This window comes from Thermobia domestica, chromosome 12 (assembly GCF_964235325.1).
Source record: "Thermobia domestica chromosome 12, izTheDome1.hap1.1, whole genome shotgun sequence".
NCBI lineage: Eukaryota > Metazoa > Arthropoda > Insecta > Zygentoma > Lepismatidae > Thermobia > Thermobia domestica.
In genome coordinates this window covers 165687776-165706006 of record NC_137465.1, presented here as the reverse complement: position 1 = coordinate 165706006, position 18231 = coordinate 165687776, and the positions used below count along the sequence as shown (strand labels likewise).

The window sequence follows — 18231 nt, the reverse complement described above, 5'->3', positions numbered from 1 at the left end:
GCATTTCTTGATGTGGGTACCACGTTAAATTTTGTTCACATGAATCCGGCACAACTTTATTATTAGTCTGGATTAAGTTAAGCATCTCGGCTACTGATCAAAGCCATTTTGAGCACTACTGTACACATATCTGATATTTACATGATGGCAAACCAACATTTGAAAGTTACAGTTAAGATTTTTGTAAGTGTAACTGGTTTACAAGCAAAGTTTATGTTGTTTTACAACAGATGTGTTTTGAAAGTTTTTAGAACAGTTATGGAGGAATTTGAATTCACTGCGATGATAAAAAGGAATTAAATAATAATAAATAATACTACTGAAAATTATGACAAACACTCGTATAAAAAAATAAAGAACAAACATTTCAGAATTATCATAATTTGAATATGCTTGTAAGGTGAGATGTAACAATATACATTTCAAAAAAGCTGCCTTGAAGAATTTTAATATATTATTACCTGCGTAACGTCGAAAACACAGTAGTTTAAGAGTGTCTAAACTTAATAATAGCTTGATAAATAATAATTTAAAAATACTTTAGAAATACATAAGTTCACAGGATGGAAGCTGGACAATCAGCAACTAACGTTGTTGAATATACGCGCCATCTATTTAAGTCCTTTGATCTCAACCCCATTGAATATATTCTCCATCCTTATCTCATTGACTTAGGCATTTATTCCGAAGTTAGGCGTCCGCTTTCCCCACGTTTTTCTTGCTGTTATCTCCTTTGCACACTTTCTGCAATTTGTTATTAGGTTAATCTGTGCTCTTCACGAACTTTTAAAAGATTTTGCTCGTTATCAATGTATTGCTTCACAAATGTTAAAACTGTTAGTTCATTGCTCTTGTACATTCGCCATGTTCATAACATAAACGCTCGTTTCTTTCCCATAGTGCAACTGTTCGGTTACCTTGCGCCAAGTAGTTACCTCCGCTCGCCGTATAGTCCCATGTTTATAACCGCTTATATATAACACATAAACAGATTTTTTGAGACCCTTATATATTATCAAGCACACAAACGATCAAATTATCCATATCTTTCCTGTAAATTTTAAAAATTTTGCTGGAAACGGACGCCTAACTTTGGAACTTAACCCTTGATTTACATTAGTGTTACCCATAGACGAAACAAGACTAAAAATAAGGTTTCCATATCTCATCTTGTCTCGATTGTCGGCAAGCTTCGTTTCGTTTCGTTCCGTAAATATATAAACTTCAGACTATTTGGCCTCATGTGACGGAAGGACAGGCCAGATAATAATAATAATAATAATAATAATAATAATAATAATAATAATAATAATAATAATAATAATAATAATAATAATAGAAATAGAAATAAAAAGGCCGGACTTCTATAATTACTTCTTGCCCCACTCATACCAGTAAAAACACACTTTTTATATCGAACCCCATACTTATTAATATTTTCTGACCTTTTAGTACAAACCAGTATTTTATAAATATTTCATATGTATTGTAGACTACTGTACATCTTTAAAAAGAATATTACAGAGAAGTGAAGTACAAGAATAAAACTATTGCATGTTTTAAAATAAATTTAATGTTTAACTTAAATGAGGCAAAAATGTAATAACGTAAACCAGGGGTTCTTAACTTTACAACTGGTGTACTTGTTAAGTCGTACATACCACTCAGCAACGGCTCGCGTACTACAAGTTGACAAAGCATGACATGCACTCTACATAGATACAATTTAAAATGAACAAAACATATACCTTAACAAATGATTACACAAATATGAAAAGGTAGGGCTAAAAGAGTGAAAACTTTTTAGTCTTTGAAAATGGCCTTGATAGATCTTTGCTTCTCCTTGGCACCAGGGTCGTAGCTTGTGAAGGGAAGGGGACAACTGCCCCTCCAGGGAAGTTCCCCGCCGTTCGAGGGAGGGCCATTTTAAGACAACATTTTCTTACTCCACACACGATACGAATATGAAATTATAAATGAAGCATCAAACAGGTCCACTACATTACATAAACAAACCAACACACAAAAGGTAAATAAAACAAAAATGAGTCGTGGGCATATTTCAGTTTTAAAAAATGTCTACTATTAGGGGCCCTGGAAATAAAATTTATTCGTATGGCTTTGAGATTTGTCAATATTGTCCCTTTAATTAATTTGTCATGTATGGAACGGACCCAGAGGCGTAACTAACGTCCCCGCAGACCTTGCCGTGGGGGAAGGGCCCTCAGGCTCCGAGGGCCCATAAAGAGTAAGATAAAGATGGAAAGAGGTGGTCCAAGAATTAGAAAAACAACTTTTTCTAGGAGGTACAAATACACGTATTAATGCTTGGCCCCCTCCAGAAAAAAAATCTAAGTTACAGCGCTGCCTGGCACAATCGCGTTTTTAGGAAAGCATTACAAGTCGAGTAGATTGTTTACGTAAAAATATATTCTTGATTTTATTACGGAGTTTTTGTCTCTTTTTTAACTAGGCTGAATAGTCAAGCGTTTATTGTATTTGTCTTTTGCAAATAGTACAAACAGAAGTCTTGGTAAATTAATTTAGTTATAGTGCCAGGACTTGAGTCTGTCTAAATGAAGTATGACTGCGTGGCTCAAAATGAAGTGAACGATTTCCTTGAAAGCTGCAAACATATAATATTCTGATAGACTGCAAGATGTCCCCGTGTCTTATTTTCCTTTGGTTGCACAAAATTAATATAGGTATTTGGGTTCTTTTACTTTGACACATATAAGAGGCCAAAAAACATGCTGGCTGTATGTATTTTTAATATCATTCGAAAGCTTAATTTTACTTTGTAGATATACGTCATAGGAAATACTATATCTGTGCATTTGTCAATTTCATACCTGAGAGGATAGAAAGCCAAAATACAATTTTCGCACAATTTACTTCAGCATAACTATTTAAATTGGTCGCAGAGACATCTAAACAATTCAAAACATTAATGAAAATGAGGGTTAAATTAAGGCAATGTGAGCGAACATAAATGGAATGTTGCTTCCGAATATTCTATCGTGGTGATTTACGCTTGGAAGATAAGAAAAGTCACTCGTAGTATATGTGTGCTAGACGCTCCACAACTGACCTACTGAATGACTACGAACGTTTGTGATATCTCATGACGAGTAATATACACAATATTCTATTTTAGCGAGTGTGGCCGCGTTCGCCTCTGGTAGAGCGTTGATCTCTGGCGCATGGATTCCTGCTTGTGCCAAGTAGACTTTGTGGTGGACGAACACCGTGTGCGTAAATTTTCTCGGGATTCTATCGCTTCCTCCCACTTTTTTATTCTACCATTTCATTAATTCTCATCAGTATCGTCTCCTTTAGCTAACACAGCTTAAACGTGGAACGTAAAACTAGTTGTTCTAGTGAGTGAAGCATATAAAGGAAACTAATCTACTTTAACGAAACAAGGTGTTAAACTCTTCAAATATTTACAGAGTTTCCTCTTGTTCTTTGGTGTGGGAGACCCGGGTTCGATTTCTGGCGATTGTTCATGTGACTCGAATCCCACGTTAAGCTGCGTATCTATGTTTCATATGACCTCGCTGCTGAAAGTGAAACTAAACTAAAATCAAAATCTTCAAACATTTGCTTTCGTGTTTTTGTCCTTGTGGACGTCAGAAAACGTAGAAAACGCAATACTTTCATGATCTAATCTTTTACAGGTATACTGTACCACCATATAATGAACATTATTCACACTCAGAGCTGACGAAAGGAAAATTATAAATATGTTCACTTATAAATATGTGAATTTTTTGAAAAGAAAAAGTTGAAGTTTGAAAGTAATAACACATGTAATACATAATGTGTTTATGCTAATATTCCTTTTATTCAGGCTCGCAAAATCCTGGGTGCCAGATAGCCATAGCGTGGGGACTACAAATAAGAATCTCACGCCTAGATAATTTAAATTCGAATTATGCAGGCCCATGTATCAAATTGTATTTGTATTATTATGGTGCATAGTTTTGAGAACTAGTGCCTAGGTCAGAAGCATATTATTTTTTTTAAAGGATTAAGAGCTTTATGATGCAGAAAGAGTAATATTTATAGCCAATATACTGTATAATATCATTCTCTACATTTATAATATGTATACTGACAAGTTTTCAAATGTATATAATTAAGAACATGAACTTTCAAAGCATTGGAAGTAAAGTTTTGGAAAATAAAGAAAAGCTATATTTGTAGCTACAATATAGTGGCCTGGATATTCTTAATCTGAGCATAATTTATTTTTAATGTGAATTAATGTAGTAGTAAGATTCCTAATGTTTCTGGTCTAATAATATAATAAAATGAACTTACTGACATATACCTAAAATATATGTAATGATAGAATATTACAAATCACTTTTAGTGTATTTTAAACTAGGGGAATAGGTCTTATTAACACGTTATTTTAATACACAGTAACTATTTTACTTATTTTGTCACTTTCCTTTTACTGTGCAACTAAATTGATTTGAAGTTTGCAGTAAGAAACTGAAGTATAAATACGTTCCCAAAGATTTCCAATACGGATCAGACCCGATATGTGATGTCACGCCAAACAACTTGTTTTTGTTACCGTGACGTAAGCAGCGCATTTTTGCATTGTGCAAATCTTCGTATTTCCATAGCTAAGAAACATTGTTTTGGGATTTTTTGGGATTCCCTATATTGAAGACTAGTTCTACACAATGAAATCACTAAAAACTTTTAGTTATAAAGGAAATGTCCATTAGTTTTGCAATTTTTTTCTCAAATCTTCCACCTTTTTAAACCAAAATTTCGCACATTGTATAAACCTTTCTAAAATTCCTAATTCTAACGATAAAACATCTGGAGTAAGAATGATTTAAAATGACTGAATACAGCTGCTTGCTTACCTGCAAAGCGAAACCACATCCTTGAGGAACAATTCCTGTTCCAAAGCCCATGTAGTTGCTGTTGATAAAGGAACACGCATTGCCTTCCTTGTCTACTGCTGTAAAGTACACTGTATCGGAACCAGGAGCCACTTCACCGTGAGTGAAATTGTTTCGAGCCCTATATTATGCATAAAAAAAAAAAAAAAAAAAATGAAAGAAAATGCAAGTTGATTAGCAGGTAAACTTCGACGGATAATTCTTAGTTTTGTTATTACTTATTTACTGGCATATATTGGTTTAGTTATTCCTAGGTAATAGCAGAGGGGCTCCTTGAATCCATAAGGTAGTTTTGTTAAATGATTCTAATGACATGCTATCAGCCTGTTGTTCCTTTTCAGTTATTTGTTAGTTACGATAAAATACAATTTGCCATAGTTATATATTTTTTTAAAAAAATAGTTTATAAGTGCCTTAGAAAATAGAGTATTGGGTCCAAGGAGCTCCTTTCCCCTTTGGGATAACTTGGAACCCCTTTATTTGAAAAGCGTAACAAATTTAAGTACCAGACTATCATCTGGCCAGGACATCAAAGGTAATTTTATCTCCTACGTCTCCGAATTAAATAAAGTATGTATCTTGCCACAATGGCCAACGAAACAACAGTTTTGGATTATTGGCGGCAGCTGTGTCTGTCTTTATGAGTTACAATAGTTAACAAAGAATGCTGTAACTTTCTGTAGAGAAAATGAAATAAATCTTGTGTGTTTTATGTATGAGAGTATATGCGCTTATGAGTTAACAACATTTTAAATAACCTTTTGTCTTTAATTAAATAAAAATATTACTGAGTGGGTGCGAGGAGACCCCGCCACTTTGGGATAACCTGTTACCTAAAATAACTTGAGATTCTTAATAAACTGAGAAAATAACTACTACTTCTATTACTATTAGTACTCGTTTGATAATACAGGTTAATTTTACGCGCTTCATATATTCATGCAGACGGTAAAGCTGCGAAATAACATAGTTGTTTAAAGTGACGTCAGACTTATGGTAGTGTTGCCAGGAGTACTGCTTTTACGTAAAATTTCTTGCATTTTCACAAGTTTTTCAAGAAAATAAAAAAAGTTGAATGCGATCAAATTTGTGGGATAGCAATCTTGTATTATACTTTGTTGTTTTGCGTGAAATACATAAACCTATTTAACATGAGATCTAACATTAAAGTATCCAGATGATTGGTAACTTAAATGTCCTATAGGATGATATAACTTTAAAGTATACATACATATGAAGAATGAGTAACATTTATTATGCCTAAAGTTTTTCTCTCTACATAATTTCAATTTTGTCCTAGTATCGGGTGGAATTTGTTTGTGTGACAATTTTCATTTTCTTATTCAAATCCCAAAAATCACGTCACGAATCGTAAACAATAACAGAACAAAAAAAAAAAAAAAAAAAAGAGTATGCATACTGACTTTTATTGCTCTTATATTCTGACAACCATGTAAAGTAATACAGCTAATAATCCGTATCTGCTTTTCCAACACTCACGTCAACTAATAACACCGCATAAATGCAACAGCAGTAGCTGTAAAAAGTAAATGCAGTTTCTCAGCAGACACGTAATAATGTAAAACCGTTACCTTGGCTAGGTATAGAATTATGTCGACATAACCTGGTTGCTTGCATATTTACAAGTTTGTAAAGGACGTCCAATTTCAATATATATGACACGTGGTAATGGAATCACACGGGCTCCACTGGGAATTCAATCCTGGTCTTCCACACCAAAGGCAAGCACACAATACAGGGGCATCCTTTAGGAGGCAATTACCCCGCTGACTTTCAGAGACTCATACTTTCTAATACATTGTATCAGGCGCGCACCATGAATTTTTTTTGTTGGCAGGGATCCAAGCTTTTGGGAGAATCCAATATTACAAGTCACTATGTCTATGTAGTACTGAACGGGTTCCCTGCACCCGAACCCAAATTCAATACTGCACCCGAAAACACGATAAGTAATTGTAAAATACTTCCACCTACATATTCAGAAAAAAAAGGTAACAAAACTAGATTGTTTTTATAAGAGAAAGAGTACAGATGAAGTATAAGATAAAATTTTCATGCATCAATCATTTTCCTGTTAAACAAGCATAGTTTTATCGAGAAAGTGTACAAATGTGTGTTGAGTTAGGAAGTTTAAAGGGATCCGGACCCGGTGAACCGCTCCCGTGAGTACGCCCCTGCTTCTGTGTACGACAATCTACCAAACATTATTACACGATTTCAATAAACTAAGGTAAATTAGCTAAAGTCCTTATGGAATTGAAAGTATCACTGCTCCGGCAGAACAAGGAATATACAAGCATTCAAACATGATTTCATGAAAAATGCGCATACAATCAGTGAAGTCCAAAAATTCCGGTCAGACCTCCCCCCCCCCCTTTGTTTCTCCACCTATCTATGCTTTGCACTATCCTTCTACCCACGAAATGTTTTTCTTTGATGGAGCATTTCTTTCTCGTCGCTCAAGTGGCAATTCCAGTGGTTCTGTACAAATTAGTAGGCAATCTTTGAATTTCATTTTTCAGCATGTTTCTGCTTCTATCTGAGTTTGATAGCAGAACACATTTCGGTTTCTGTGGTCCACTGTACTTATTCGCACGATTACTAAATACTCTATTTCATCTGTCTTTCCTCGAGCGAATTGAATGAAAAACAAAAGAGGAGCAGGCGACATACTACTTTCTGTTATTTTCTCTCCCACAGAAAGATGCAAAATCTTTATTCCAGGTACGGTAAAAATTGAAGGCATACAAAATTATTTCTGCCGCTTTAGACATGTGATTTTTGATATTCTAGCGTGTTCTATCAGATCACTGTTCTATTCACTTTTATTACTCAGAATTCTGCGTAAAAGTTAAATATCCTAAGGACAATTACTCTTCTTCAACGATAGCTATGGTATTAACCTTTCTATAATGTTGCAAAAACAGCACAAATTTTAAGGAAGAACCCGAGCAACTAGCCTTCTTTTCCGTTTGCTAATGCAGTAATTTAAAAAAAAAACGCTTTAAAAATTAATATTGTAAAAAATCACAATAATGCAAAATATGTAAAATCACAAAAAATATGTAACATTCTGTGAAATATGCAAAATCAAATATACCGGTACACAGACCTCTATCCACGGGGTGTCTAGGGTGACCGCCCCCCTAAATTTTTACTGGTCAGCCTAAAATTTTCACGGTAGGCTTGCAAATGAACTATAATATGATCTCCTTACTTCTACCAGGCCCCCCTACATTTTGGGCTGGCTACGGGCCTGCCGGTACACATATATTAATGTAAACGCCTTGATTGACGTATATCAACATACAACCAATCAAAATACGCCATAACATAAAAATTATTTATTATTTCTGTTATTATTATTATTATTATTATTATTGTTATTATTATTATTATTATTAAAGACATATCATATAAAAATTTTCCATGCTAAGAAAATACATCGTATTTGGGAAGAAGAACAGGTGTGTTACAATTAATTTATGGTACGTAAAAACATTGGGTAACCCTTTACAAATGTAGTCTGAAGTATTGATTTATTAACTTCCAATGATACGTATAATTAAAATATCATACGAGGGTCATTCGGAAAGTAAAGAACGTTTTGCGCTAGCGCGTGCGCGTGTTCCCCCACCCCCGCTGCCGCTGGGTTATTGACCTGGGCATGCTTTAGCCTCAGTCTGGCACCAGCTGCGATCCGCTACGGTCCGTTATTGCTTCGCTGTGCGACTGTAAAATGTGCGATACAATTACTGATCCCGCCAAGTGTGAGGTTCGTAGTGTGATAAGATTTTTGAATGCAAGAAAAGTGCGTCCGATAGAAATTTATAGACAAATCACTGAGGTGTATGGAAATGTAATGAATGAAGCATCAGTTCGTAAGTGGTGCATTATGTTTAATCACGGACGGACGAATGTGCACGATGAGGAACGCTCGGGCCGGCCTTCTGTTGTGACTGACGAACTCAAAGGAAGAATTGAACGGAAAATTCAAGAGGATAGGCGATTCACTATTGATGGGCTGCACGAATTCTTTCCTGAAATTTTAAGAACTGTGTTGTACGAAATTGTCAGTGGTGAACTTGGTTACAAAAAAATTAGTGCAAGGTGGGTGCCTCGACTGTTATCGGAAGAACACAAAACCAAGCGAATGGGAGCCGCATTGACTTTTCTCAGCCGTTACCATTAGGATGGCGATGAACTTTTAAATCGTATTGTTACTGGAGATGAGACGTGGATTTCGCACATCACTCCAGAAACAAAGCGCCAATCCATGGAATGGCACCATTCAAATTCTCCGAAAAAGCCGAAAAAAGCCAAACAAATTTTGAGCACCAGAAAGGTTATGGCTACGGTCTTTTGGGATCGTAAGGGTGTTTTGCTCGTTGACTACATGCAGAGAGGTGAGACCATAAATGCAGCTGCCTACTGTCAGACGTTACGTCGACTTCGCCACGCGATTCAAAACAAAAGGCGCGGATTGCTGACCAGCGGCGTCATCCTCCTCCACGACAATGCCCGTCCTCACTCCGCGGCATTGACGAGGGACTTGCTTCAGCAGTTTAAGTGGGAAGTTTGGGAGCATCCACCCTATAGTCCAGACTTAGCCCCCAGTGACTTCCACCTATTCCCAAAGTTGAAAGACTTTTTAGGTGGAAGCCACTACGGCAGTGATGATGAACTTAAGGAAGCTGTTAGTGATTGGTTCAACAGTTCGGCGGCAACTGTGTATGCCGAAGGCATAGAAAAACTTGTACCACGGTATGACAAGTGTTTAAATTTACACGCCGACTATGTCGAAAAGTAACTTAAGTATCACATAGTATGTAACACAAATTTCGCCTTTGTATATCAGTTATTAAAGTGTTTATACAAAAACGTTCTTTACTTTCCGAATGACCCTCGTATAAACATTTAAAATGGATTTCTGTGAAACAATTGCGAAAATTAAGGATAGGACACGCAAGGGCGCCGATTTCTCTGTAAATTTCGGGGGGGGTGCATTCAGATGCAGAAGGTATATATATATATGAAAATTTTAAGACAAATTGCATTCAAATTATGCCAAATATTGTATATTCATAAATACAATAGGGGGCCACTTGAGCTTTGGGGGCTCTCGGGCCCCCCAGCCCCCCAGGATCGGCGCCCTTGCACACGTAAGAAATGGATTTGTAAAAGCTCTTAGTTACGTCTCTATCTCATTCCTCTTTCGCACATTAATAGATGGCAAGTTTCAACATAGGAAAATTCTTTCTTATTAATTGCCTTTTGTTGTTCATAACATAAAATGGGCGTTACAGTATTTTGTGTTGTTGTTAAAGCTGACAAGGCACACAAATTGAAACAATGTTGAGAACAAGACTTTCAAGTGTAAACTTTATCCTATTATAATATCAGGGCAAATCATTATTACGCGATTCGAATATATATATATATATTTGATGTCATAGCACAGTATAGTTGCATGTTATACGTATTGACGAAAATGGTTAATAATCTCATTTTCTACAAGTAGCATCAGACATATAGCAATGTACTTCATTTATTACATCTACAACAATTTTCCAAGCATGTAGGAAGGATAAGCAGTGATGCTAACCCGTGGGAAAAATCCTATTTTGAGGGATTTTTTTTTTGACATTACTTATTCGGAATGGGACAAAGGGAATTTTCATCGAAATCGGAAACATATATGGATTTTTCACAATAGATATAATCCACGCCAACAAAATTCTCTCCGTGCGGAAAGTAGAATAATGATTCATCAATAACGTGTCATTGTTGTCAACTATTGGTCTTTGTTATCAGCAAAGTCCATGCTAGAGAGGAGTAACTTAATCATGTGTGATTCCTATAAATCAAGTACCAAGAAAGAAAATTTGTGCTCTGATATTTGAAGAAAGAAGGAAACGAGACAATAAACAAATCGAAGAAAGTAAAATAACAAACGAGAAACAACCAATTTCCAAACGTTTCACATGAAATGAATGAAAAACAAAACTTTTCTGTATATTTCGTCTCAGTATAAGATGCTGGTACAAAGGTATGGACAGCATTTCTGACTATACTTGTTATCAATTAAGGAATATAGTTATTCACAAACTATTTTATAATTATGGAAGATCAAAATTTATTGATTCACCCAGAAATTGAAAAAGTAACACATGACATACAAAATTTAATTTCCATGTTATTATTATTATTATTATTATTATTATTATTATTATTATTATTATTATTATTATTATTATTATTATTATTATTATTATTATTAGTAGTAGTAGTAGTAGTAGTAGTAGTAGTAGTAGTAGTAGTAGTTACAGTAGTAGTAGTACAACGAGGGAAATTAAGATGCAAAATGGGATTTTTTTTTGCCTCTCGAGATGGGATATTATAGCGTTTGAGGTTGGCATCACTGAGGATAAGTTGAATCTGATTAAAGTTGTTGAGAGTAGTCGCTAGATGATTTTAATTGTTTTGCGTTGAATAATTATATAGAACTGTTTAACGATGAAATGAAACATTAAATTATCCAGGTTAGCTACTAACTTAATTGTTCTATAAGTTTAAACATTTTGAATAGCAACAATATTAATACATCTATAGTCTAAGGTTTTTCTCTTCTGCACAATTTCGATACATTACAAGGTATACGCGTATGTTTAGTTTTTTCTAGTATCGGGTCGTATGGCAATTTTTCTGGACTTTCCATTTTATACTTTTCAAATCATAACAATCTCTTCAGCAATAGTTTATAATAATAATAATAATAATAATAATAATAATAATAATAATAATAATAATAATAATAATAATAATAATAATAAAACGACGTTCAGTAAATACTGAGCTTTACTGCTTTTACATTCTGTTAAGTCTGTAAATTGTAACAGAACACCATTAATGTCTCCCCTTCCTGCACCCAGGAACACCTAGTCAATACAATAGCAGCAACTCCACAAAACAAACACAATAACTCATCAGACACTTAGTAACTAACATTATATTATTTTCTAAAAGTTTTAAGTTTGCCTGCATTTTTTTTTCCGTTTATGGTTTTAATCTAATCAATTAAGTCAAAGATACAATAAAAATTCAAAACTATAAAAATAGTTATTTCTGTTCATTAATTACTATTAGTAGACTATTGAACATTAAAATTTCAACACCGAGAAGGAGCCATCCGATTGACACCACATTCGCAGAGTGTGCAAAGGTTGCAAGGACATTAAACTGAATGCAACTCCGCAACACACCATCGCTGTTAGCCACGCACACTAGAAATTGGAACTGGAGGCACCATACTTACTTCATACACATTCTTAGAATGCATGTTGGGAATAGCAGAGTCATACTCCGAAAACCAACATCATCAATGGCCTGAAATATTTTACACCAGCTCCTGACAATGTCTTACAAGATCAAACACGAAGTTGTCTCACCGCAACTATTCAGAACCATAGTGCTCGAAATGTATTTCACTACTACTATTAACGACTATAAATCTCGACTTACGCTGCAGTATAAATCTCTCCTTTATCGGAATGCATTCAAGAGCATAGTAGTATGCATAATGTTAATAATGTCATCAATGATATTATCATTTGGTTTGAAGTTAGTTCTATATGTGTGCTACATGAAGGTAAAACGTGGGAATTGTGTGATGGAATTTGCATAAACAGGGTTTGTTCTAACAGTGCCGAGATATTTTCCCACAAAATTCATGAAGCCAGCACCGCATGGGAAATGCATTGCATGTTGGCAACGCATCTCTAATACAGTGGAGTAGATAATTAAGGATATGTTTGGACGCGTCTGGAAAGAGCAAAATTATTGATTTGACGTCTGTCGTATGACTCAGATTGCTCATATTATCGGACTTATCATGTTCACAAACACTTACACCTTCCTTTTATCTTTCCGACTAGTTTTGGTTTTCTATGTCGTTTCAATACGAAATAAACACGCTTCAGTTTTGCACCGTTCCTCTTGGATAACCCTATATTAAAGTTGCAATTTATTGTATTAATAAGCGAAAACTCCATACGAAAATTGATCATTATTAATTGATTACTCCATCTTTCCAAATAGAATTTTCAACTATATTAGACAGAAAAAAGGACTATGTAAATTCAACACAATGGTTATTTGTTACACTAGTTGTGTTAAATTTTGACACATATGTGGTTCTACTTTCAGGTCATCCGATTTTGGAGTAAATTGTTAAAAATTGTAATGGATAAATCAACTACTTGACGTAGTCCTTATGGGTTGAAATATACGGAGAACAAGTACAAGGACACCGAAAACAGGTGGCAGCACTTTTGCTAATGTAAATTTTGTTACAGTACTCATACACTCACAAAACTATTTAAGTGAAAAATTACACACAATGCATCATGTTAATTATTACTTGGTGTAAATTTCAACACTGCATAAAACTTTGCTCATAAATAAAATTAACACAAATTTTCATTATCAGCGACTTACATATTTGTAATATCCGTGCACGGAAAAAATACAGTATACCTGTCTCTTTCTGATGCACAAGATTTTGAGGATTGTTCTTAGGAAACGACACATTTGCAATCTCTGAGAATAATACAGGTATCAATATTACATAGTGCATTAACAACATGTGTTCACCATGCGAACTACGGTGTTACTAACAATACAGGGTACATATTGAAAGAACTACATAGTTCGTTCGTATTTCTGCGTTCCTTCGTTCAATTGCTTAATTTCTTAGTGCCACTGCAGTGTTAGTACCAATACTGCTCCGGATCAGATGTATCCAACCGGTCACACCGGGTCTGTGTTAACCATAACTTTGCTGTTAAACTAACTCGTTAAAGCAGTAGTTATGCTGGGACTACTGCACTGTATTAAAATTAGGTTTTAGGTCTAATAACACCACAATTTTTTCCTGTGTAGTTCTAGATTCTAAGTCCGAATCTCTCAAATAATGCACCTTAATGGTCAGTATAATTGTAAAATTGAAGTTAAGATGTTACTTTCTTTTTAAAAAAATAAAATAAAATAAAATAAAACACCAGTGTTCAGTGTATAGTGTAGGAAGTAGACAAACCTGTTCAAATCAATGAGCTCTCTTCTCTGATCGGCATATTCGTCTGAAAGAAGCTCCTCTACTGGCACTTCTACCACATCAGGATCAGCCACGTACCATAAAGTGTCGGCAAAACTAAGTTTCAAAGCCTCAATTAAGGTATGCAAATAATCGGCAGAATTGTGGCCCATAGCTAGAAGAGGAAGAAAATATAATTTGTGCCATGTCATTTCAAGTTTCAAATTTATACCTAAAAATTGTTTCCAGTAGAGAAAAATTCCATATAATTTCCTGTCGTTAATTTATTTTGGAAGGAGAAAGACATAAAATCTCAAAAAAGACAATTATTATCTCTCTTTGATAGTTTTGAAAATATGGACGATGTTGACTTTAAACTCCGATGACACATGTATCTTAGACAGACCCCAAAACAACGTAAACTATTATAATATATAAGTAATCTAAGAGCGATTTGTGTCAATTGATATGGTACGAGGACCCTTATGAAGGTTCTAAACCCAACTATAAAAGGAGTTGTGACGAGTTTAGGTATAGTTTTAATTTTGAGCACGTCCTTGATAAAGCATGACGTGTTTCCACCAGTGGCGGATCTAGCCCGGGGCCGGGGAGGCTAGGCCCCCCAGTTTTTTGAGTGACAAAAGTAATTTAAGCTATTATTTATATATTTTTAAAAGTTTATAGTAAACGTATGATATACCTATTATAGTCTGGCTTCTGGCTGTCCCCCTCCCCACAGTTTTCACCTAGATCCGCCTCTGGTTTCCACCAGCACTTCCAGCGTCATTCATTTCCCGTGATAGAGAAAGAGATTAGGCCTAGGTACATACGGAACTTGCATTAATCGTGTTTTGTATTGGCTTATAAGTATCATAATGAAAGAGAGAATTGCAATTTTCATTTAAATTTCCGGATAGTATTAAGCAAATGGATGAAGGATAAAGAAGGTAAGGAAACGTATTTACATGAAAATAAAGTGAAACACATACCAACCTATGTTTTCTTTACCTATCAGATCTGTTGTTTGTAACAGAAAAGGTGATTTTGGAACATTGCAATTAGGTTAACAGGGACAATAACGAAATCACTTGACTTATCCATTCAAAGCACTTTATTCATTGATGTTCAAGAGTGTTTATATCGCTGATAAATAAGGTTTTGTTGAAGCTTTCCAGAATAACATGTACAACACTGGGATATCATCATTAGAATAAAAATGAACACCTTCCAATTTGACATTTGGAAAGAGATGAATATCAGAAAGTGTCAAATGCCGCAAATTCCAAGCCGCAATAATGAATTGAGTGCTGTATGATATATTTCAAGGAGGACAGATTGTTGTTGTGTTGTATTCTGCACCCAGCTTCAATTATTTACCAAGGACCGGTAAGCATATTTTTTTTTTTTTTTTTTTTTTTTTTTTTTTTAATATACGACTCCTTTCTTTCTCGCTCCGAAATAGGCTACGTATGTACTACGTTCAAGTATTGTCGCTCCAGTATTTTAGTATACTCATTCGATGATTTGGTGTTCTTCCGATTTTCTGAAAGAGAATTGTGAGTCTTAGTGAAATGTTTAATTTTTAAATAATTTCTTGGTGAACGGTATTAATTACGTACAGTAAGTACGCCAGAAATTTTTATTTAGGGGGGTGTTCAAAATAAAAGGGGGGGTGTGCTCTCAGAATAGTGATATAATTTTTAAACAAAAACAAGAAAACAATATATTTTGTTACGCAACTATTGCATTATTATTATTATTATTATTATTATTATTATTATTATTATTATTATTATTATTATCAATAATAATAATAATAATAATAATAATAATAATAATAATAATAATAATAATAATAATAATAATATAAACTCTTTGCAGTGGTAGGTTCAATAAAGTAAGTTCACACATTTGAGCATTTAGTATTATTATTAAAATAAATAATACAGTAAAACCTCTCAAAACGGACATCGGTAGAACCGATTACTTGTCCGTAAATGAGAGGTGTCCCTAAAAGGAAGAGTTCTCTCTCATAACACCACATCACACATATTTATGGCACGGAAAAATAAGAAAGTTTGTTCTCGTACGAAGATGTACACTATTAAGAGATGCCCGTTAAGAGAGGTTCCCGTTGTATTAGGAATTAACTTCCACTATTTTACCTAGTAATTACATATGAATTGATTACATACGAATTATTGTAGTCTAATTATTTCGCAAAATTCTATTATTTCAATTAATTCACCACAGCAAGTTTTAGTGGGTGATTTTTTTTCAATATATATATATATATTAATTGGGAAAAATTCCCTCTTCCCATACTGAAATCACATTCGTTTAGTAATTAATACTGTACATAGTTCCAATTTCATTTCATTTAATATTCTAACCCTGTTGTTAACGTTAATTGTTGTAATATTATTTGATCTCTTAATCTCCGTTCCTGTCCCTTCCTGGCTACGTTATTGGCTCTGAATAGTTTTCATAAGAAAATTATTCACTGATCTAGTTATTTTCCAGAAATCCAGTTTTTCAATTTATAAATATGTTGTATCTTTCTGTTTTGTCTTCTTTAATATACCCTAATTTTAATAATCCCAGGGCACATAGTGATCTGCTCTCTTGTAAATAGTGGAAAAGTGACCAAAAATGGCCAAAAGCACACAAAAAAGTGACCAAAATCTCATCATGCCCCTTTTCCCCTTTGTCAATTTCTCAATCACCTCTCTCTTTGTTTCTTCTTTTGTTTCTTCTTTACTTCTTTTTGAGCTTCCTCCTTTCTTAGGTTTTCAAAGTATGCTTTGTAGTTATCTGTAAGCAGACTTAGCAGATGTAAAAAGCTTCTGAGTAAGTGGAATCAGTTCTGGCCTATTTTCGAATTTCTTCATCCCAGACATTATATTTAACTTCGCATTAAGAGTTCACAAAAACGTGAAATATTCAAATTCATCACCTACTCTTAAGAAGAACATACAGGAAGCATAACACAAGACAAACATGATGAACCACATAAACACACTCACACAACGTTGAACGGAGCGTTAACTATTACGATAGAAAACTAAAAGATTATTATAATAGAAGAAAGAATAGACACAGAAGGGTTCTCATCCCCACGTTGAGAGCTTAAGCATCCACCAACAGTCCACTGTGCTTTAGAAAGAAAAAAAGCTGAAGTGAGAATAAAGCTGACTGTTTCACATGTGACAACAAGTTCTGAAGTTTTCAGAAGAGTAATGGGTAACAAATTTCTGCCTTTTTCCTTTTGTTTTTAAATTTTTCTTAGAAAACTGCCAATGCAAAACATAAATCACACGAAAAAGTCACTTTACCTCTCAAAAAAGTAACTTTTAGTGACAAATTTGAAAAAAAGTAACTTTTAGTGACCAACTTGAAAAAAAAGTAAATTTTAGTTTTTAAAAAAAGTGAGTCGCTATGAGCCCTGTTCCGCTCAATGATTTTACGTGAATAAAAATATACTTTACAAAATTAAGCTAGCGCCAAATGCGTTCCTGCATAACACTAGACTCAGTCTTAAAAATATATAATTCTTACTTCGATCGATCTCTTCATTTCTAAAAACGTCTTGACTAACGTCCGTCCGTTGATACACCACTTGCAGAGCAGGCTCGAAACCAGCCACAGATCTTTGGGGTCTATGAATATGTTAGGAGGGGTCAAGTCATTAAAAAGTTTCTTATAGATATCTACATTGTGCGTTTTGTATTGAGCTTTGGACTGGACATGAAAAATTTAGGGAGGGCCAGTTCTCCTTAACCCCCTTCTGGTTGCGAGCTTGTTCTAGAGTAGCACTTACCAACTGAATCTGGTGTAGGCTTATTACTATATTGTCATATTTTTCCTTATTGAGGAGGAGGTAGGTGAATGGCCGCTCAAGACGTTGCTAATTTCAGTAATCTGCATCTGTCCATCAATCTCTTTTCTCGGCAACGACCGCAGAGTCCAGGAGGGTAGGTATCAGCGGTCTGTTTTGTCAATTGTTTCGATTGAAACACCGCCCGAAACATGTGGTTCTCGAAGCCGTACATGAGAACGACGTCGCTTCGTATTTTAAAGTGAAATAAATAAATAAGAATATTGCCTTCTTTCCAAAACGCTACACCTTTTTTAACTTGATGTAATAAATAACCTATATGATACTGATTGATACAATTCGATTTGGGGGAG

General features: G+C 34.6%; 1 protein-coding gene across 3 annotated transcripts in view; it reads right to left on the bottom strand.

Moving 5' to 3' along the window:
- Positions 1–18231, bottom strand: part of LOC145666810 (glutathione hydrolase-like YwrD proenzyme) — a 125623-nt gene that overhangs the window by 11502 nt on the left and 95890 nt on the right. For all 3 annotated transcript variants that reach the window (XM_081734374.1, XM_081734372.1, XM_081734373.1), the window contains exons 7-8: positions 14044–14215; positions 4890–5049 (exon numbers count right to left, since the gene is read on the bottom strand). In XM_081734374.1, the coding sequence (XP_081590500.1) occupies positions 4890–5049; positions 14044–14215 (332 nt within the window). The remainder of the gene's footprint in view (positions 1–4889; positions 5050–14043; positions 14216–18231) is intronic.